The sequence below is a fragment of the Ursus maritimus genome, unplaced genomic scaffold (genome assembly GCF_017311325.1).
Source record: "Ursus maritimus isolate PB19 unplaced genomic scaffold, ASM1731132v1 scaffold_20, whole genome shotgun sequence".
Classification (NCBI taxonomy): domain Eukaryota; kingdom Metazoa; phylum Chordata; class Mammalia; order Carnivora; family Ursidae; genus Ursus; species Ursus maritimus.
The window spans coordinates 46,536,194-46,559,737 of record NW_024424453.1 but is presented as its reverse complement, the minus strand read 5'-3'; the positions used below and the strand labels follow the sequence as shown (position 1 = coordinate 46,559,737).

Genomic DNA, 23,544 nt, shown 5'->3' with positions numbered 1-23,544 from the left:
ACCTGTAGCAGCTGCCGGCAACAAAAGAAGTTTTTAAAATTTGGCTATAAATACTTTAAAAGTGAAACAGTTCACACAAATGCCCAGATTTCCAGATTGCCTTAGGGAGGGAAACAAACAACAGAAGATCCAACCATTCTGAGAGCACATTTCCAACTATGTCTCTGGGAAGTGAAGAATATTCCCCAGTTGACTACGATGCCCCAAAAAGTGCGTCTGGGTGGCGAGAATTAACACTCTCTGAGTTTCCACTCCCCTGCAGGACCTGTCCGCTCTTGCCAAGCACATGAGTGTGCAGCGTGTAAGGTGAAGGCTGACGGTCTTGCTTGATGAGATGCAGGGTTAAGCAACTCTAAGGGGCCTACCAGCCCTGGACTCCTGACTGCTGGCGGGGTTCTATTTACTACTCAGGCAGAGGTGTGCCTGGAGCAGAACAAGATCAGGAAAAAAGGCTGGACGGAAGGCAGGCGAGAGGGACCCCGCTGTTGTGCATCCGTGCCAAGTCCTGAGGCTCTGAATCGCCCTTTTCTTTTTTATAAATTGGGGACACACTTCATGATGCTAAATTCTGATCATGCAAATCAAAGCATTTTAAAACTAGGAAGCGCCAGAAGGGAGCATTGTTAATCAAAAAAAAAAAGTACCATTAAAAGCAGTATTTCCATTTTTTTTTTTTTTAATTTTGAGTCATCTCTCCACCGAACATGGGGCTCAAACTTACAAACCCAAGATCAAGAGTCTCACGCTCCCCTTGATGGAACGAGCACTGGGTGTTGCAGGCAAATGATGAACCACTAAATTCTACCCCTGAAACTAATAATTCAGTATATGTTACCGAAACTGAATTTTTTAAATAAAGAATTTTAAAAAATAGTTTTTGGAACCCAAGCCAGTGGGCCGTGGACCATGCAAGCAGGCTCACGGAGAGGTCACGTGTAGGTATCCCAGCCCTGGCTCTAGCGGAGGTCCCCCTGACGGGCGGTATCAACCACTAGACATGTGGTGATTCCAGCCCCCGTCCTCCTCCAAGCTCTCCCAGCTGACTGAGTGAAGCAGAGAGAGGCTGTCCTCCTGCGCCCTTCCCAAATTACACATTTATGAGCAAATTAAATGTTGTTATTGCTTGGGGGAAAAAAAAAGTCTCGTGCTCTACCGACGGAGCAAGAGCATTATTTTAATTTTTAAATATTTTTAATATTAACCTTATAATTTTTATTTTTAATTATTTAAAAATTTTATTTTTACATTTTAAAATTTATTTTAAACTTTTAAATTTACTTTTAAAATTTTAAGCCACTGGGTGGCTCAGGCAGTTCAGCAGCTGACTCTTGATTTCGGCTCAGGTCATGATCTCAAGGTCTTGGGATAGAGCCCCACATAGGGCTCCGTTCCCAGCGGGGAATCTGCTGGAGGGTGCTCTCTCTCCCTCTGCCTTTGCCCCTCCCCCCGTTCTCTCTCAAATAAANATTTTTAAAGATTTTATTTATTTGACAGAGAGAGAGACAGCCAGTGAGAGAGGGAACACAAGCAGGGGGAGCGGGAGAGGAAGAAGCAGGCTCATAGCAGAGGAGCCTGATGTGGGGCTCGATCCCACAACGCAGGAATCACGCCCTGAGCCGAAGGCAGACGCTTAACCGCTGTGCCACCCAGGCGCCCCAAAATTTAAAATTTTTAATGAAAAAAAATCAGTGGAAGTATTTTAGGCTTAGAGAAGAGAGACCAGAGATGATCTGGAGCAGAAGTCAGCAAATTATGGGCACCGGCCCATCCTGGCCCACAGCCAGTTTTGGCACTAAAGTTTTTACTGGCAGGCCGGTCATGGTCATTCACTTGCAAATTGTCTACAGCTGATCTCTTGCTGAAGGCAGGGTAGTTGTGACAGAGATTGCATAGCCCCCCAAAGAGAAAACACTTACTGGCTGGTCCTGAATAGAGGAAGTTTGCTAAGCCCCGGTCCAGATAACATACCTAGGATTTGAGACTCAGCAAGAGTGGGATGAGAGGTACGACTCGTTCTGCATCTTACCCATTTGCTCTCCTATGACAGTTTCCAAGTTCTCGTCTTCCAGTTCACAAGCACTTCACTCAACACACCCTTATAAGACCCTCTTTCTCCAAAACATCATTCCTTCCATTCCCCCAGGTCCCTTGGACCAAATGTCCTCACCCGGTATTCCCATGTGATTGTGACTTTGAGGTGCTCACCTTTTTTGGTTCCCCACATCCAAATGAGTCTTTCCTCCCAGGGAGGCAGGACCCCAATTTCAACAAGGCTGTACGTGCTGCCCCAGGTGGCTCTGGGCACCTCGACTGGAATTACTTTCAGAGCCATATTCTTGAGAATCGTAGTGGAGAATCCTCACTTTCGTATTTGGGAAAACTGTCAAGAGTTTTGTGTGTTTCGTGAAACTGAACAAGACCTGCTTTCTTGTGGGTTAGCTTAGCTCTGAAGGCAGCTCCCAGAAAGAACGAAGCCAGGTACATTTTGAGCAGTGATGGTGCCGTGTGAAAAGCCTGCCAAGTCCACTTTAGTCTACAGCCCACAAATACACTATGCTTCAAATTATTTCAAGTTATTTGGAACTGGATATTTTTCTGATATATTGGTTGAAAAGACACAAATAAAAAAGATTATCACTCTAAAGCTCTGTTTCATACATAGACACCCCAAGTGGGGTTCTCTTGTTTTTTAATCATGCAGCCACTTCAAACTCCCCAACAAAATTGCAAATGCTCCAAGGCCAGGGAGACCTCACCTTTAATCTCTGTGAGCTCCCTTGAGGGTGTTCACGATCAGTCTGCAAGATGACACTAAATGCCGGCTCCTCTTGGAAGAGTTCCCAGCTGTCCCAGCTAAGATGGTAACCTGCATCAACACTTTGTACAGGGTACCATGATGGGTTGATCTCATGTGTTAACCTGACTGGGCCACAGGTGCACGATATTTGGTCAAACATTATTCTGGGTCTATCTATGAGGGTTTTTGGATGAGGCTAACATTGGAATCTATAGACTGAGTAAAGCAGACTGCCCTCTCTAACGTGGGTGGGCCTCATCCAATCAGTTGAAGAACTGAATAGAACAAGAAGGCTGAATGAGAGGGAACTGCTCCTGCCTGATTGCCTTGAGCTGGGACATCAGTCTTTTTTCCTGCCTTTGGGCTTGAACTAAGACATCAGGTATTCTTGGGTCTCAAGCCTGGGGCCTTTCAGACTGGAACTTACAGCATCAGGTTCCCTGGTTCTCAGGCCTTTGGACTCAGCCTGGAACTACACCGTCAGTGTTTCTGGGGCTCCAGCTTGTGGACGGCAGATTTGGGGACTTCTCAGTTTCCACAATCATGTGAACCAATTCCTTCTAATAAATCTACACACACACACACACACACACACACACACACACACACAGCCTACTGCCTATGCTTCTCTAGAGAACTCTAATATGGAACTTATATCGAGAGTGGGGTAGACAGATTTTGGAATCAGCAGTGGGGTGCTGCTGTAACAAAGGCCTAAAAATATAAACCTGGCTTTGGAACTGGATAATGAGTAGAAGCTGCAGAGCTCTGAAGAGCATACTAGAACCGTGGATGCTGAAGGTGATTCCAGTGAGGACTTAGGGAGGTCGAGACAAAGCTTCCATCTTCTTAGAGAATGCAGAAATAACCACAGAATCTTAGTAAAAATATGCATGGTAAAGGCCACGGTGGAGAGATCTCAAATGGAAATGGGGAACATGTTTTTGGAAACTGGAGGAAAGGTGATCCTTGTCATAAAGTGGCAGAGAATTTAGCTGAACTGTTCTAGTGTTTTGTGGAAGATAGAGCTTGCCACCCAAACCCCGGCTATTTAAATGAGGAGATTTTTAAGCAAAGTGTTAAGGCAGCGGCTTCGTTCCTCCTGTTTTAGTAAAATGCACAAGGAGAGAGATGAATTAAAGAAGAAATTATTAAGCAAAAAAGAAGCAGAACTTGATGGTTTGGAAAATTCTCAGCCTAACCATATGGCAAAAAAAAAAAAAAAAAGCAGCAGCAGAAGAAGAAAGCTTGGGGCACCCGGGTGGCACAGTTGGTTGAACATCCAACTCTTGGTTTCAGTTCAGGTTGTGATCTTGAGGTCATGGGATCGAGCCCCGTGTTGGGCTGTGCACTCAGCATGAAGTCGGCTTGGGTCTCTCTCTCTCCCTCTCCCTCTCCCTCTGCTCCTCCCCCCAACTCTCTCTCTCTCTCTCAAATAAATAAATACATCTATTTAAAAAAAAAATAACTTGCTCTGAAGAGAGTAGTACGGGTGTAGCCAAACAACCATTTGATGAAGAGATCACGGGTGCAAACCACAGAGCTAACCGTGTGTCAGCGGAAGCCACAAACAGGTAAGGGATGGCACCCATGAGACGCTGCCAGTCTGAATGAAAACGGGTGGAGATGGGACCAAATAAAGGAGCGCTGTCGAACTTCTTGGAATCCATATGATAGAACCACAGAGCCGTTTGGCTGTGAATCTGTGCCAATCTTCAAGAAAAACGAATGAATCACCCACAGGTTGATTCAGAGATCATCAGGCCCAGGGGGCAGGCTGCTTTCTCCTCAGTTTCTAAGGGTTGGGCTGCCTCTCGGGTTTCTGTGAGCCAGGATGTCCCCACCCAGTGCCTCAGGGGCAGAGTCACCCTGCAGATGCATGGGGGTGACAATGCTACCCCAATGGGCCTGGAGGACAGAGCACTGAACCAAAGAGGCTTATTCTGGACCCTTCAAATCCAATGGAACTTGCCTTGTGAGTTTTGGGCTTGCCTGGGACTCACTACCCCTTCCCTCTTCCTTATTTCTCCCTTTCGGAATGGGAACATCTGTCCCACCACTGCGGCTTGCAAGTACATAACTTGTCGGGTTTCCCAGGCTCCCAGCTGGACAGGCATCCTGCCCCAGGCTGAACTGTACCTCCAATCTCTCCACACTTGATTGGGAGGATACTTAAGTGAACTCTGGATCTTAGACATCGATGAGTTAAGACTTTTGGGGATGCTGAGATGGAATGAATGTAGTTTGCATGTTAGAAGGGCACGATTTGGGGCAGTCAGCAGCAGAATGTTATGGACTGAACGCCTGCGTCCCCCCAAGCGCACACACTGAAACCCTAACTGACAAAGGGATGGTACGTGGAGATGAGGCGTTGGAGAGGTAATTAGGGTTCGATGAAATCATGAGGGCGGGATCCTCTTAACGGCGTCGGTTCCCTGACAAGCAGAGAGAGATGAAGGAGAGCTCGCGCTCTCTTTCTCTTCCATGCAAGGCCACGGCAAGACCGGAAGGGAGCTCTCACCAGTGACCAGCTCTACCGACATCTGATGCTAGACTTCCCGCCTCTGGAAGTGTGAGACATCAATTTCTGTCACTAAGCTACCCAGTCTATGGTATTTTGTTACGGCGCCGGAGCCGACCAAGACAGGTACGTGTTCTTACCTATTTCACCCCCGACCGTGTGTTTCCCTTTAGCTTATCCCGCACCCAGCACAGTGCCTGCAGCCAGGACAGGCATCCAATCACCCTTGACCACTCCTGCTTCCGAATACGACGACACCTAGTTATTCTAACAGCAACTTCATTTTTCGTTCTCACTCCGCACACACTGTGCCTCCCGACATCAAAGAGCTCTGTGTGCAAAGGGCGAAGGTCGTGGCCCCAGGAGGGGTTTGAAGGAAGTGAGATCTGCTGAGGCTGGTGCCCCAAGGTACCTGTTTCCAGGTCAGGGTGTTTATGGGGAACGAATGAAGAACTGAATTTCTCTTCATTCAGTCTTCTGAGAACTGGTTTGCTATTTTGCCTAAAAGAAATTCCTGGACCTTCCAACAGGCCCAGTTTCATATTCAGGAATAAAACACCTGCTGTGTAGGGTTCTCCCTGGCTTTGTCCCTTGCTTTGCTGGCAGAGAGACAACCCTGAGTTGTTGGACTAAGGACTGAGAAGGACTAAGTTCCATCGAACTAGTGGGCAGTGGACAAGAAGACGACCCCGGGCTTCCTTACCACCGTGGTCCAGGGCACCTGGGGAATCCTGGTGTAGGTCATGGTTATGTAGATGATGAGGAAGAACACGGTGAGGACCCAGTAAAATACGGCTACGAACATGACCCAGCCAAACGCAGGGACCCGGAAGTACTCGGTTCCGGCGATCAGCGTCCACACCAGCAGTCCCAGAACCTGTAAAATGGTACAGGCAGTGCAAAAGAAAAGGGAGACACATGGAGAAAGTAGAGAAGGAAGTGGAGAGAGAGAGAAAAAAATTATACAGAGTGTCGTTTACAGCATTTGTTCCTATTTACACACACACGTGACTTACGAATACAAACCAGGGGATGCAAACGCACATACCCACAAATGCCAGGAAGGTACAATAAACGTACATGGTAGGCTGCGCAGAGACCAGAAACAAGAAAAACTGTGTCTATTGTAAGGGGCAGTCTCTACTCAGCACCAGCCCACTGCTGTGGGCCGATTTTTTTTTAAAGTAAACTCTACCCCCCCAATGTGGGGCTCCAACTCCTGACCCCAAGATCGAGAGTCCCATGCTCCACTGATCGGGCCAGGCAGGCTCCCCTGTTTGTATCAATTTTGCTAGTTCTTCCTTTTATTTTTTTTTCTCCCTCAAGAAAACATAGGAAGTCAAGTTTGTACATGATAATCTTGATTTTTATTTTTATTTATTTTTTTAGAAGATTTTATTTATTTATTTCTGTGTGAGAGAGAGAGAGGCAGGCAGAGGGAAATGCAGGCTCCCTGCTGAGCAGGGAGCTGATGTGGGGCTCGATCCCAGGACCCTGGGATCATGACCTGAGCTGAAGGTAGACACTGAGTCGACTGAGCCACCCAGGCGCCCCATATAATCTTGACTTTTAAATGTGAGCACAAATAACGATTTTTAAAATACTACAAAGGGACAAACCACACACCGTGGCTGAATTTGCTCACAAGCTGATGCCTGTCAAGGAACAAGACCGTAGGTCCACGGAACTGACCTGCTCTCAAGGGATGAACCTCTGAGGATTCCCCACCTGCCGCCGCTGTCCCCCCTTGCAGACGGCAAATTACACGTGGCCTGAGAGAGCTTTTGGAAAACAGGACATGCAAGGGCCCAGTGCAGACACTGGCATTCAGCATGTTTTTTTTTTTTTAAAGATTTTATTTATTTATTTGACAGGCAGAGAGAAACAGTTAAGAGGGAACACAAGCAGGGGGAGTGGGAGAGGGAGAAGCAGGCTTCCTGCCAAGCAGGGAGCCCGATGCGGGGCTCGATCCCAGGACCCTGGGATCATGACCGTGAGCAAAGGCAGACGCTTAACGGCTAAGCCGCCCAGGCGCCCCAGCATTCAGCATTTTAACATAAGCTGTACATTTATTCCAGCAAGAGCCATCCCAATCTTCAGTGCTGAGTAAGACCAAACCCAAAGCCAAATCAATGTCACCAACTGACTAGAGGAAGATTTCATCAAGGGAAAAGAAACTGATCCAAACTGGGCATCTTTAGTCCTGACCAAAGGCAGGCCAGAGCAAAGTATGCATCTCGAATTCCAGCACCTTCCAGGGACCAGGACTTTATTCCTAAGTCATGAAAAAGTTAGTATCCAAACCATAACCCCAGGAGCCCAGGGCAGGCTCTAGCTGTAAGACTCAGGACAAATTATTCCATTTTTGTTTTAGCTTTCTTTGTGGTATACGGAACAAAATACTACAGCAATTTGAATCACAAATCTAGGAAGACCGTTTTCAGTTGCTTAACCCTGGAGAGCACTAAACTCTGCCAGGCTTCCTGCTATCAGGCCCCAAGGACGGGTGGGCACACATTGAACAGACCCTGCTGTTCATAATTTCAAGTCTAGTGGGGGGAAATCTCTGAATAATTGTAATTGTGAAAAACGCTATGAAGGAAAATGAAGAGTGTGGTACGGGTGTATAACAGAGAGAGACAACCTTGTTGTAGGCATGGGAAGTGTCAGGGAAGGCCATGCTGAAGGATAGCCTGAAGACCCAGTAAGAGCTAGTGAGAGAGACGAGCAAGACGTCATGGGCAGAGGTCCGGAGTGGGGAAGGGTTTGCTGCCTTCCAGAACCTATAAGAACATATACCAAGTTAGGACATTGGTACAAAATGTTAGAGAGGATGGGGCGGGTCAGATTATATGGGCCCAAGTGGCCTAAGAATTTTGTACCTTCTCCTAAGGGCAGTGACAGGGTTTGAGCAAGACAGTGATACGACCAGGGTAGGTTTTTAATACTGTCACCAGCTAGACCCCAAGACCTTACCTCTACTGCTTACCTGCTTGTACCCACTGACCTTTGTCCCACATTTTTCCTTAAGCTCTTCTTTCTAGCTTATCTCTTAACTCTGGCAAAAGATCTGAGGGGCATAACATCCTGTGATGAAAACGGAAACTACCCCTCAAGCAACAGCGACTGTCCAGACAAGAGTTCTGGTGGCCCAGAGCCCCCACATCGGTTTGAACTTAACCCCCACTCACGCCTCTGCAGACAGACCATGGAGTGACCTAGGGAACGACTGACAGTTACCTTTACTTCATTATAATACTACATTTCGGGGCACCTGGGTGGCTCAGTCGGTTAAGCATCTGCCTTCGGCTCAGGTCATGATTCCAGGGTGCTGGGATCGAGTCCCACATGGGGCTCTGTGCTCAGCGGGGAGTCTGCTTCTCCCTCTGCCCCTCTCCCCTGCTCATGCTCTCTCACGGCTCGCTCTCTCTCTCACAAAAATAAAAAAATTAAATCTTTAAAAAAAAGTCTCCACGCAAGCTCCAAGGAGCAGCCCCAGCCTCGTTTATATAACACAATGTTTGTTATATGGCAGGTTTAAGGTGCGTGCGCAGCCTTATACTCCCCTTTACGTGGAATGACAAGGCTCCCCTATCTAAATGTCCGTCCTAAGCCTAAATGAAAGGAACCCCTTCACCCTTGCTCAGGGAGTCACAGCTTTGGAAGTGATTCCGAGATCTCTTTATTCGCTGTGCGACCACTCCGCCTGGTCTGGTTTCCATCTGTGTCTCACCAAGGAGCGAACGCACATTAGTGTGGCTACGACCACTCTGGCTGCTTGGGGAGAATAGACATCTGGAGGGGAAGGGTGTGTGTATGTGTGTGACGAGACAAGCTCACAGGCTGTCACAATAGTCCCAGTGGGAGAAGATGACGTATTGAAGACCAAGATGGTGGCAGCGAATATTGGGAAGTGAGGGAGTTCCAGACGTGCTTCCGAAGTGGCCGGGCCAGGACTTGAATAGATTTAGTAGGTTAGGATAGGTGGAAAGACACGCAGTCTCTGGAAAGATGTATGATGTGTATGAAGGCTGTCACTTCCTCACCTGAACAATGAAACAGGAACAGGCTGAGGGGCTGATCTTCACCACAGCTCCTGAGCTCTGTGTTCAACCTACCCAGTCTGAGGAGCCAGGGCCTCCAGAGAGGGATCAGAAGTGGACGCTGCAGGGATAAGACTGCGGGCCCCTCTTTAAGAAGGAAGACTTACTGGGAGATCAGGAAGCCCTCAGACAGGTTTCCAAGGGACACTGTACACTGCTCACCGAGAGACGCCCACCCCCCGCTACAGTTTGGATGCCGTGCTGGGGAGCACAGAACAGACTCTAAATGTTGCTGCTTCCCCTCTTTCGAGTTGAAAGTTGCTGTTCTTTTTACCTATTTGATATTGTATATGAATTCCATAGCAATGCTTAATGGAGATGTGTTTTTGTACTTACATTCGTGGCAGCAGAATTCATCAAAAGTGAAGAGGTACAAAATGAGACAGAATTCCAGAAAGTGCTAAGCCTCACACTAATGGGGTTTCGGGCCTGAATTCATCATAACTGACAGGGAATCTACACACATATATGTGATACTCATTGGCTCAGCGAGACTGGTAATAGATGTAATCCAGCACGGCGGGGTCTGAAATTACATCACGGGGGTCTTGATTCAAACTGGAAGGGTCAGAACGGCCCTTTGTTGATGACACACAGAGGAAACATAACTGTGTGAAGAAGCATGGCAAACAGGGTTAGGCTGTCTCCCCAGGGGAACGCTAGGGTTTAAGAGTCTCCAGCACGGGCTGGTGTCCAGCTAGACCGGCTCAGCTAACAGCTCTTGGCTCTGAATGCGAAAACGCTTTTCATTATTAAAGCAAGCAGGGTCCACTGTCTACAGACGCTTTGTCTAACGTGCTAGCAGAGGTCATCTTTTATACACAGGGACAGTAGCGTTAACTGAGCCAGCTCTCAAACAGCACAAATACCTGACCCATGACCTCACCAGCAGACACAGTTAAAAGTATGCCCCCATCAAGAAAAGGATTCTACCCAAGTGAATTTCCTAGGTAACAGAAATAAGAAGCAAGCCTTTTGTCTCCCACTGTAACGAATACTGATGAAAATCACTCTACAAAAATATTAGTCATCTCCTGCTGGGTGTGTGTGTGTGTTTAGGACGAGCTCTAGCTCTTTATTTGCTTAAGACAAACTCTAAATCTTTATTTGCTTAGACTACAAAAATACTGTTTGCTTTTTTTTTCAACTGATGAGCATTTTTTTAGGCTAAGACGTTTTTGAATGGTAAAGCTAAGACTTAAAAAAAATTCCCAAAGTAGAAATATAAATCAAAACCACAATGAGATACCACCTCACACCAGTCAGAATAGCTAAAATTAACAAGTCAGGAAACGACAGATGTTGGCGAGGATGTGGAGAAAGGGGAGCCCTCTCACACTGTTGGTGGGAATGCAAGCTGGCGCAGCCACTCTGGAGAACAGTATGGAGGTTCCTCAAAACGACAGAGCTACCCTATGACCTAGCGATTGCACTATTGGGTATTTACCCCAAAGATACAAAGGTAGTGATCCGAAGGGGGACCTGCACCCCGATGTTTACAGCAGCAATGTCCACAACAGCCAAACTATGAAAAGAACCCAGATGTCCATCAAGAGATGAATGGATAAAGAAGATGTGATACACACACACACACACACACACACACACACACACACACACAGGAATATTATGCAGCCATAAAAAATGAAATCTTGCCATTTCCAACGATGTGGTTGGAACTAGAGGTTATTATGCTAAGTGAAGGAAGTCAGTCAAAGAAAGACAATTATCATATGATCTCACTGATATGTGGAATTTGAGAAACAAGGCAGAGGATCATAGGGGAAGAGAGGAAAAAATGAAACAAGACGAAACCAGACGGGGAGACAAACCATAAGAGACTCTAAATCTCAGGAAACAAACTGAGGGTTGCTGGAATGAAGGGGGTGTGGGAGGGACGGGGTGGCTGGGTGATGGACATTGGGGAGGGCATGTGTTGTGGGGAGCGCTGTGTGTTGTCTAAGACTGATGAATCACAGACCTGTACCCCTGCAACAAATAATATATGTTAATAATTAAAAAATAAACTGGGTGATCTGTAAAGGAAAAAAAAGTAAATTTAATACGAAGCACCAAAAAAAAAAAAAAAAAAGGCAATTTGGCCTCCAAAGAAATACATACATATAGTATAATCTAATTCCAAAACATTTATTTAAAATAAACTTCATCAAAACCTTAAAAAAAATTCCCAAAGTGATAAATGCAGGTAAAAATAAACACAGAAATATAGAAGGTATATATAAAATATACAAAGAAGCAACAACCCCTACCCACCAGTTGTAAATTCTCAAGAGAAACCAATATAAAAATTTTAAATCCACCTTTCCTAACTTCTTTCCCTTGCATCTGTAACTACCACCTATACATCCTTTTCTTTCTCTCTTGAAAATATGGGTCATGCTGTACATGGTGCTTCTCTGGCTTCTCTCCGTGAACAATACCATGGGGGGACCTCCTTTCACGTGACTACATACCGGTAGGTCTACGCCAATTTTGACAGTTGCCCAGTTTTCTATAATTCATGTAACCAGTTCCCGATTGAGACAAACTTAAGTTGTCTCCTTTATGCTTGTAGAAAAATGCCCAGGGAACATTCTTATAATATATACCTGAATTCCAGGATGGATTCAGAGAGGCGGAATTTCTAGGCTATTTTAAATGTTAGCGGTACTGTCAAATCACTCATCAAAGCCTTGTACTAATTGTACTTGTACTAAAGCATGCTTTTCCCTTCGACCCTGAGTTCCCATGTTTTAAATCATTTCAAACCCAATTTAAAAGAAAGAGAGAGATTTCTGGGGTGCCTGGGTGGCTCAGTCGTTAAGCGTCTGCCTTCGGCTCAGGGTGTGATCCCAGAATCCTGGGATCGAGCCCCGCATTGGGCTCCTCCACTGGGAGCCTGCGTCTTCCTCTCCCACTCCTCCTGCCTGTGTTCCCTCTCTCGCTGGCTGTTTCTCTCTCTGTCAAATAAATAAATAAAATCTTAAAAAAAAAAAAAAGATTTTGGGGCACCTGTCTGGCTCAGTCAGTGGAACATGAGACTGTTGATCTCGGGGTGGTGAGTTTGAGCCCCACGCTGGGTGTAGAGATGACTTAAAAATAAAATTAAAAAAAAAAAAACGGAGAGAGGTCTCACGTTTTACCTTGCCCTGCTTTACTGAACTGATTGCAGCATAGAGGAAAACGTACAAATCCGCAATGAACAACTCGATGAATTTTCACAAACCGCACAAACCTGTATAACCAGCATCCCCATGGGGAAAAGGAACGTGACCAGTGCCTGGAGGCTCCATTCTCACTTCTAGTTACTCCTTCCCACCTCTAAGGGTACTCATCGCCCTGCTTCCTATCCCTCTAGATCAGTGATGCTTGTTTTTGAAATTCATCTACATGGAATCCTACAGTATGTATTCTTGCGTTTGGTTTCTTTCACTCAGCACGGTTCCGATTCAAGCACAACACTGACTGTCGTTCGTTCATTCTCCTGGCTACTCGGAATCACCTGCCTGGCTGGCTACACCACGAGGGTTGGGTCCCGCTCTCCGAGCTTTTTCAGTAGGTCTGCAAGTCCCCATGGGGCACTGATGCTATTGGTCTGGAGACCACACCTTAAAAATACGGATGTATTTTTGTTTCAGTTTACATTTTCCTGGTTAGTTGGGAGGATGATACAGCACCCTTTCAAACGCTTACTAGCCACCTCGAGTTCCTTCCTTATTTATTGATATGTTTAAAAAAAATTATTTTCTTCCTGATTTGTAAAGGTCTTTACAGAAGAAGCATGGTAACCAACTACATATGTGGCAATAGTTTTCCCATCCAGGTTTGTTTTTAACTGTTTTTTACCAGAGTCTTTGGTCCTATGGAAGTTTTAAACTTTTACGTAGTTCATTGGTCCCCCTTTAAGCCTTCTTCTGTTCCCACCTGCTTAGGAAGGTCTTCCTCAACACAGGGTTATGGAAATATTCTCCTATATTTTCTTACAGCTTGTATATAGGTTTAGGTCTTCAATCCAACTAGAACTGCATTCTATATATGGGGCGAGGAAAGGCCAATTTTATTTTATTTTTTCTAGCAGATAGTCAATTGATCTGTTATTGAATATTGGTGACTTTTCATATTATCGGGTCAGTTTCTGGAATCTTTATTCTACTCCGCCCATCTGTGTGACGGCTGTACCACGGCCAGCCACTGTGGCTTCGGCATGTATTCTAGGCTTCTGGATAAAGATGTCAAATTGAACACATGATTCTAATTTTGCTCCTTCCCCAAACCCTTCTAAAATTATCACGAGAATGGGATGAATAGGAAAGGAGACAAAAGCGACACAGTGTTAGAATCTTGGAACACATATGGATGACAGATAACGGACTTGGCTACTGTGAGAAGGCTGGAGTCTAACTAAGCTGGTTGACGGGGAAAGTAAAGAACCAAACCACGCTTGCTGCAAAGTCTGAAAAGACCCAGGCACCTCTGGGACTGGGACAGGGACTGAGAGAGAAGGGGGGGATGGCTAAAGTAAGGAGGATTTTCGGAAAGCTGTTTGAAAGTAGCTATGTCTTAGATCACTTGAAAAAAAGGGAAGGGGCACCTGGCTGGCTTGGTCAGTGGAACAGGTGACTCTTGATCTTGGGGTCATGAGGTTGAGAGGCAAATTGGGCACAGAGGGAAGAAAAGAAAGAAAGAAAGAAAGAAAGAAAGAAAGAAAGAAAGAAAGAAAGAAAGAAAGAAAGAAAGAGAAAGAAAGGAGAGAGGGAGGAAGGGAGGGAGGGGAGAGAGAGGGCGAGAGAGAAGGGGGGAGGGAGGGCAAGAAAGCAAGAAAGAAGGCATGGCTTAAACTTCCGCTCTACTCTAAGCAACCAGGTGATTGCCCCACCTCTGTCATTGGTCTGCAAGTTTATTCTCTAAGTAGGAAATTCTCAACCTCAGTCCTGTTGACTCCGGAGGTCAACAATTCTTGTTGCGGAGGGCTGCCCTGTGCAAGATATTTAGAAGCATCCCTGGCTTCTACCTGCTAGATGCCAGCAGCAAGCTTCCCCCTCCCTCTTAATGACAATCAAAAATGTTTCCAGAAGTTGCCAAGTGTCTCCTGGGGGCAAAATCACCCTTGACTGAGAACCACTCTAAAGAAAGTAAAACAAAAAATAAGGGGTCTTGGGATTGAAGGGCACAGTTGAAGGTTTGAGTATGGTGCTGAAAACAGTAGACTTAAATGACCCTGTAGCGTGAAGACTTCCCCATTCATCTAATCCCTAACCTTTCCCCTCCATTGGGTTCTTAGGGCACTGGCAGCCAAACCTTCACTCGCACAAGAGAAAAGACCTTGGGGATTCACCAACACGCAGCTTGGCCAGGTCAATCCACAACGGAGTTCAAAGTTGGTAAGCAGCATCTACGTGCCTAGAGCATCCGGACAGCTTTGCACTTTTAAAATGCAGGCAGACAACTAAGGTGACCAGATCTATGATGATAAAAAAGCCCATATAACCGGGTAGAGAGCTGAGACCAAAAAACAAACTGGAAGAAAGTAACTTTGAAGAGGGAGAAAAAAAAGATCTGTATCCTCAGGGAAAAAAAGATATTACAGTAGTGAACCAGAAACAGGTTACGGGAAGGACACTAATAGTCCTTTAGGAACAAAATTCGCTTTTGAAATTACAAATAGGCTAGTAGAAATTAAAAACTCCATGAAAGTGTTACATGATAAAATTGAGAAAACCTCCTAGAAAAGATAGCAAGAAGACAAAAAGATAAAAAGAAAAAAAAAACGGGAAAAGAGGACAATTAGAGGACAGGTTCAGGAGGTCAACTATCCTAATGATACATTCCAGGAATAGAGACTGGAGACAAAGGAGGGAAAGAAATTAACTACAAAATAACTCAAGAAACCTCAGGATTTAAGGACATGAATTTCTACATAAAAGGGCTCCCCTGAGAAGCCAGCACAATGGATGAAAATAGACACAAATAGAAAAGGTACATCATGAACTTTCAGGATATCAGGTACAAAGAAAGGATTTTTTAAACGACCAAAGAACAAACAGGTCACTTACACACCGGGATAGGATCAGAAACAAGAATAGCCTTTTTATTTTATTTCATTTTTTTTTAAAGAATAGCTTTTAAACTTTACTAAAAGCAATAGGATATTAGAAGACACAGGCAAATACTTTCCTAACCCAGAAATTACCCAGGAAAATTATCAATGAAGAGCAAGAGGAGAATACATTTTTTTCCCCCAGACATGCAATGTTGGCTATGACTCACCGAAATGAGGGCACAAACTCTAAAAAAGGAAACATGGTCTAGACCGACCTGTAGACTTAGAGTTACACAGGAGGGGAGGTGAGGGCAATCCCCAAGGGGAGGAGAATCAAACAGGACAGGTGCCCGGGCCAGACTGGGACGGTGACTCAGAAGACAGGCACTGCAAAGGCCATCACCACCTGCCTTGTGTGGCTTTACTTTTCTTTTAACCTGGTGAGGCGGTTAGGAAGCTGGCTCCACCAAAATGAGGGAAGAAACTAAGAAAGGGGAAGATAAGGGATCCAGGAAACAAAAAATTCAGCCCAACACAAAGGTAGAGGGAATTCCAAAGCGAAGGCAGGTCCCCAGGAGAAATTCATCCAGGATAAAAATTACACCGTGATGATCTGATGTGACTGCCCTTGTGGGAAACCTTCCTGAGAGGCTATTAGAGGAAAAAAGTGAGACAAATTAGCTACAAAAAAACCCCTACGCAAATAGAAACAGCAATAGAAACAACAGTACTGTTATTAACGTTGGTAAAAACCAAAAGAAACTACAACAGTGGTTTGTAGTTAGGTGTTCAGTACAACACTCCACCCTAAATAATATTTGCATGGAGATAACAATAAACACGAAACATTGACTTTAATGAATTATAACACGGAGAAGGGAAACAACAGGAGAGGTGCTCTGGACTGAATTGTGTCCCGCCCCCCTCCCCCAAATTCATATGTCGAAGGCCTGCCCCCTCCCATGTGATGGTATTTGGAGGTGGGGCCATTAAGAGGTACTTAAGTTTAGGTAAGGTTATGAGGGCAGGGCCCTCATGATGGGATCAGTGCCTATAAGAAAAGGTACCAGAAAGCACCCCGGACCCCACCCCGCCCCTGTACATGCACTGAAGAAAAGTCATGTAAGGTCCAGCAAGAAGGCAGCTGTCTGCAACCCAAGGAGAAAGGTCTCACCAGATACCAACCCCGCGGGCACCATGATCGTGGACTTCCAGTATCCACAACTGTGAGTAGAAGCTATCCAGTCTATGGTCTATTGTTATGGCGGCCCAAGAGAAGGCAGAAGGTAACAGGAAGTTACTAGTTAACATGTGAAATTGAGTTGGAAGATGGCACTGCTCACATTATTTGTAACTATGGATATGGGTAAAGCCAGAGGTATCCTAAGTGGCTGTCTCTGGGGAGAGAGACCCTGGAGTCAGGAGGGATGGGGGTGAGGTTTGTTGTAAGCCCTTCAGTTCTGATCTCAATTGATTCCCCAGAATTTTCTGGCTAAGCCAGCTACAATAACAGTTTGATGCTTTCCAATATTTACACGACTTGTTTCTCTTGTGTTGCATTAACTTGAATCTCCAGAGCCATTTTCCACCACATGACGGTGACCATCCCTTTTATTCTACTTTATCGTTCACTGGATGTTTACATTTGTATGAGGTCTGTTGTTGACAGTGGATGGATACTCTTTGTCAAGCTAAAGATTTTCATTTTTTAGTGAACTAAGTACGGTTTCTTCTCCAACCTCCCCCATGAACGATAGGGTAAAGAGCTCAACGGAGTTCAACGGATTTTTGTATCTCCCTTTTACAATTGAGTATTCCTAACACAGCAAAACCTTTTGATGACCCAGGGTCATTAAGAACATGGAATATTTCAATTACTGCCTTGTGCTTTGGCACGAGATTGCTTGCCTCGACTCTGAACGGTACCAGATATCTGTGTGTGTGTATGTTGTATGTGTGCGAATTGAAATCATCAATGGTCACCTCCTGAGGATCTCAGGGAGCTGAGTCCAACAGCCCTCCTCCGCCCCTCGTGTATACACGCCCACACATACCTTTATCCGAATATCCTGCAAACTAAGAAAACAGATGCTTTAGACTTTTAAAAATCACGCTGAAAGACAAAATAAGTGTGCCTGTGAGCCTTCTCCTGTGAAGTCAAGTCTACGAAAGCCTGTGAACTTTGGGACAGCCATTCTGCTGGTCAGAGGAATTACCTGGTGGCGACATTAAGGGCTCTCATTTATTCGAATACCCACGGAGCATCGATGATGAGCCGGGAGTTTCTCTGGCGTTACTGGTGGGGCAGGAAATGCTACCGCGATGGCGCACAGGTTGGCTGATTTATTTCTGTGTTTAGTCTTGACTGGTACAAGCACCATCACAGCATCTGTACGTCAGCCTTGAAGACAGATAGGTGACTTCTGATGATGAACGAGGCTGCCCCAGGAGCAAGGTGCCGGCTGCGGCACCTTGTTCCAGGTGTGAGCTCAGCACACCTCTGCTCTACCTCCCTGCGCTATCAATCATTCACCATATGAATTCCTTGCAATGAAGCGGCACTGGAAATCAGCTCTTGCAGATCTACCCGCGGTCCTCGGAGTAGGTACATCCGGGGGTATTTAACTATCAACTGTGTGAGTCCCATAAAAGGAAGGAGGCTGATACGACAATGCCAAAGCATAAGGACCCAACCACGCCTGCACGGTCAGAGGGAATCTGACATTTGATCAGTGAATGGGAGCTAGCCAGGCAAAATGTGCTAGGTAGAGGGAATGCTCAAAACTGAGACAGATACCCCCGCTGGCCTGGTGCCCTGAGTCTCCCGGAGGGTCTGTCCTGATACAGGCACATCAGCGGGACATCCAGTTCCAGAGGAGGCTGACCCAGGGCCCAGCACTTGGGTATCAGTCTCCAGACGGCACCTGTTCTCAAAGTCAAGGCTCATTCCCTGGTGGTCTGAGGGCCAAAGAATGTTAGTGCTGGAAGAGAAGTTTAGGAGATGCTCAGAAGCGACGAGCTTACGATCACAGAGCTAGTCAGTGGTCAAAGCAGAAGCAGCATCGAGCTGTGACTTCCAGTCTGGTGATGCTTTAATTCATACTGTAAGGTCTTGATTTCTCATTCTCCCATTTCTTCCTTCTCCTTCCCCACTGTCGGAGTGACGCTACCACTCACGGTAATTCAGACTGAGAGGCAGAGCACACTCAGTGAGGAAATCATGTACTCTGGGGTCCGCTCCCTGCCCTTGGGCAGGTTACTAACTGACATGGAGAACCAAGGCAAAGAAAAAAAGTAATAAATTTCCTTACAACTTATAGTCCATTGACAAGTCCTTGAGATAGGCAGAGTGACCTTCCTTTAGGGGCTCAACTGCCTCGATGTTGATACTTTGCTAAGGGCAAAAGGCAATGTTAGCTTAACTTTAGCCTGACTTCCAGGACCCTGTAAGTCTTCTTTAACATATAAAAATTCCTTTGGGAAACTTCATCTCCACCCCCCCGCAAGATATATGTTAGCAATCATCCCCCAAGCATATGACCCACTGATACACATCTGAAGGGTCTCATGACTAAGGTTTTACTAGTAGTAAATGACCTTTTCCTAGTAACAGCTAGCCCCTCAAGGTCCTAGAAACCTTGTTTCCAAATTCCTTAGAGACTTACACTATCCCTGATCCCCTCCCAACTTGAAAGTATATAATCAGTCACTCCTCACAACCCCAGTGCAGCTCTTTCTGTCCACGGGTCCTGTCCCCATGCTTTAATAAAACCATTCTTTTTGCACTGAAGACTCCTCAAGAATTCTTTCTTGACCATTCATTCCAAACCCCAACATTTTCACATCACTAACCAGAGCCTCAGTTTTCTAATCTGTAAAATGGGGATACCGAAACATGCCTCGAAAAGTGTGGGAAGACAAAACATTTAAGTAATATACACGCAACAGTGCTTGGTACAAGCTAGGTGCTGTGTCTGTTGTTACTATTATGCTAGTATTATTAGCAGATTTACAAAGACTCAGGAACGCCTCCTCTCTTCCTTTCTTAGGTAAAAAGCAGCCTTTTCTCTGTAATTCAAGATCTTTACACTTGCATGGAGTCAAGGAGCCATATCTATTTCCAGCTTCCTGATGTATGGCTTGAACTGGAGGGCTCTCCTGTAAGCATGAATATGAACAAGATGGCAGGCAAAGCGGACTGGGGGTGTCTGACCCTCAAGCTCTGTCCTCCCTGTCTAGTATGGACACTTTCAATGTCACCATTACTGTGTCCTCTGCTCCTGTTCGGTTAAATGGTATGATGCCATGGCCATCTGGCCTGGTAGAAAGATTGAGGCTTTGAATTCTTACCAGCTGTGTGACTGGGCAAATTAATTTATTTACCCAATATTTATTGAGCAGCTACTCTACGCCCAGGCTCCAGGTCCCAGCAATAGTATACCTACTACAGAGTAAAGAAGTATTGCTCATGCCTTAGGTCATTTAACCCACATGATAACTAACATAACTGCCATCATGACCATTCTACCATTTTATGGGGACACTGAGGCACGGTATTTTAAATAATAGTCCAAACTTTTAACGATATTGCTGTACAACACCCATATCGTGCCCAAACCACTGAACTGATCGGTGTCTCGGTTTCTCCATCTGTAGTAGGGGGATGATACGTGTTTTCTACATGATAAGACAATCTGCTCTATCAAGGACGCTACTATTGTGATTAATAACGGCAGAAACAGTGGTTTGGCCGACCACAAACCTGCCCAGGAGGAACAGCCACCTGCAGGACTGAAGAGGCTGGTGTCGGAGACAGAGAAGCTCGCTCCCGGGCTGTGTACTTGCTGTGTTAGGGATGCAGCGTTACCCAGAATGTCACCAGCCAGCCCCTCCCAAGTCCAAGTCTCTGGGCAGAAATAGGTTCTGGTAAAATGAGCAGATGCCTTGATGCAAACCCCCTGCTTCAGCAACACCAGCTTCCCGGCAGCTGCCCGCTAAGGCGGGGGCCCCTGGGGAGCGCCATCTTGAGACTGGCATGGAGCTGATCATGACCAGGCCTTTTTATCTATTAGACTCACATGTGACACCTTGGTTCATTTTAAAGAGGGACAAGTAGAAGGAAAATAGGGATGGCAGCGAATCCTACTTGCTCTGATGGTTTAAAACCCCGATTCAGAGAGTGTGCTTTTAACTCGATGAATTCCAAGAAATCATGGAAGAAAGTTGCTACATTACAGAGGTTGACAGAAGAGCCAGCTTGGGTCAGCAAATGTGCTCTGAGCACCCATTACATGCCAGACCCAGGGCTGGGTGGAGGGTCCAGGGGTGGCCTAGGCACGCAATTGCTGCATCTGAGGAATTTACCGTCTAGCGTGAGACAAACACAATTCAGTTCACTCTTCTTCACCAGGATGTTGAGAACTATGGCCTGTGGCCGCCTGCAGCCCACCGCCTGTAGATGCTGCCCTGAACACAGCCGTGCTCATTAACCTACGTGTTGCCTACGGCTGTTTTCATGCTATCGTGGCAGAGTACCACATGTGGCCTTGGCTGCAAAGCCTAACGAGTTCACTATCTGGCCTTTTATAGAAAAAAATTAGCCACTCCTGTTGACCAGCACCCACGCCACCCTTTGCCCAAGAAATACACACACATACCTATGTACACATGTACTTCGTATATTTGGTTCCTGCATTGTTTCAAATAAACCAGACTGTTAATCCACTGAGCCAGAAGAGACGAAAGGATAAAAGCCTGTACCCCTTTCCCGCACCATCAAAGAATGATGCTGCCCTCAAGCTGACTGCTGCCTACGCCTGCCGAGTATTTTCTTTTCTTTTCTTTTTAATGATAATTTTTTATTATGTTATGTTAGTCACCATACAGTACATCCCTAGTTTTTGATGTAATGTTCCATGATTCATTACTTGTGTGTAACACCCAGTGCACCATGCAATACGTGCCCTCCTTAATACCCATCACCGGCCTATTTTCTTTATAGAGTCAAAGGGATCTCGAAGCCAGTCATCTCCACGCCCCTTCCAGATGATAATGTAGCTCTTCTGTTCAGCAAGCATGTGACCTTCTCCATTTACCCACTAGAGGGTGGCCAAGCACTGCTTGTGAAAGATGAAGGCGCTAAGATGCCCGTTCCATGGAGAGACATCGGAGTTTACCATCTGTCTGCATGAGTTCCTACACTCACAGCACATTGCACAGAGGTGGCGGGACGTGGAAGATTAAACTTGGTCTGGGACACACGCATTAGAACCAGACGTTGCCTGGAAACAGATCTGACAAGAAACGTAGCCAGCCGAATGGATAGGATTAATTAGTAGAAAGACACAGAAGGACAAATTGAATCCACCAGTTCACGGCCTTCTTTGTGTCCCCCTGTGAGGTTTTAAACGTGTGTTTAATACTCTACAGGAGGGACTGTGGAGAGTATGTGCAGCCAAGGGGCCTCGGACTCTGCCTCTTTCTCCAGCAAGAAACTTGGCCTCTCTGAGCCTCTTCTTTCCAATCTGGGAAATGGGAAGATTGGGGTAAGAAAAGCAGTTTTCCAATGGGAGTGGGGAGGCCAGCACAAGGGAGGAGCATATCTGAATCACCTGGGGGATTTCAGAGCATGTGGTCTTCTTCCTATTTTCACATATGCCATCAGAGTGGGTGTCTCCCTCTGGCCCTCCTTGACCCCTCCTCAAGCACCCCTGGGGTGCTCCAGAGCAAATCAAAGCTTGAGACTTAGGTGTGGCGAAGAATTTGTGACTTGACCTTGCTCTTGCTTAGGACTTCAGTCTATGATCAACTGGACCTGCCTGGAGACAATACAGCCGGAGACAAATACCTCAGGACCCCAATATTCCCAGCAGGCAATGGAATGGAAATCTGCATACTGGGCTGGTTTTAAAGTACACCCACCAATTCTTTGACACAGCCCTTGAGTGTAGGCTCCTCTTGAATGTAGTGACTTGCTTCTGATGATCAAAGCATGGCAGACGTGATGCTATGTGACTTGGGAGCCTAAGTGATCAGCTCTCCCCCTGCTGTCTCAATCTCGGACGGTGTGCTCCACAGAAGTTAGAGGTCATGTCAGGAGAACACTCAGGCAGCCTTGTAGGGAGGCCCATGTGGAGAGAGGCTGAGGCCTCCCATCAACAGCCAGCATCTACCTGCCCACCAGGTGAGTGAGTCACCTTGGAAATGGATCCTCCAGGCCCAATCAAGCCTTCAAAGACTGCAGCCCTAGATGACATCTGATGGAGCCTCAGGAAACCACCTGAGCCTGAATGGCCTGGCCACGTTGATCTCGAATTCCTGACCCAAAATAAAATGTGAGGGGCGCCTGGGTGGCACAGCGGTTAAGCGTCTGCCTTCGGCTCAGGGCGTGATCCCGGCGTTCCGGGATCGAGCCCCACATCAGGCTCCTCTGCTATGAGCCTGCTTCTTCCTCTCCCACTCCCCCTGCTTGTGTTCCCTCTCTCGCTGGCTGTCTCTATCTCTGTCAAATAAATAAATAAAATCTTTAAAAAAAAATAAAATAAAATAAAATGTGAGCCATAATAAATGTTCACTGCTCTTTGAAGCTAAGTTTGGGGGTGACTGTTACATGGTAATGGATGATTAATACACCATGTTCCATCCAATTTGGGCTCATACACAAGAGGCAGTGCGGTAGGCAGAAAGGACAGAAGACTTAAGTTTGTCACTAACTTGTGGTGCAAGCACAGGCAAGCCACTTCTCCTCTGGGCCTCAGTGTGTACCTCCGTAGGATGGGTACAGCACCAGCAAAGTTGCTGCAGGGTCTCGCGATGTTTTGTGATGTGCAAAGATCTAGGTGAACAGCGGTGACTACTGTTCTCATGGGTTTTCTTGCAGGAAATGTGACTTCACGCTCAGCATCACTGGCAACCTGACAGTGAGGGACCTAGAGAGCACCTCGCCAGTGAAAGCAGCAGGGATGGGGGGTCCTGGCCCGTAATCAGAACCACCGGGCTCAGGGTGCTGAGGAACTGCTTAAACAGGAGTTGGCAGACTTCTTCTGTAAAGGACCGAACAGTAAATATTTTTGGCTTTGTGGGC

The 23,544-nt window shown here is 46.2% G+C and overlaps 1 protein-coding gene across 1 annotated transcript in view; it reads right to left on the bottom strand.

Moving 5' to 3' along the window:
- CMTM8 (CKLF like MARVEL transmembrane domain containing 8) overlaps positions 1 to 23,544 on the bottom strand; it is a 104,738-nt gene that overhangs the window by 6,778 nt on the left and 74,416 nt on the right. The window contains exon 2 of the mRNA XM_040636899.1: positions 6,022 to 6,195. Coding sequence (XP_040492833.1) covers positions 6,022 to 6,195 — 174 coding nt within the window. The remainder of the gene's footprint in view (positions 1 to 6,021; positions 6,196 to 23,544) is intronic.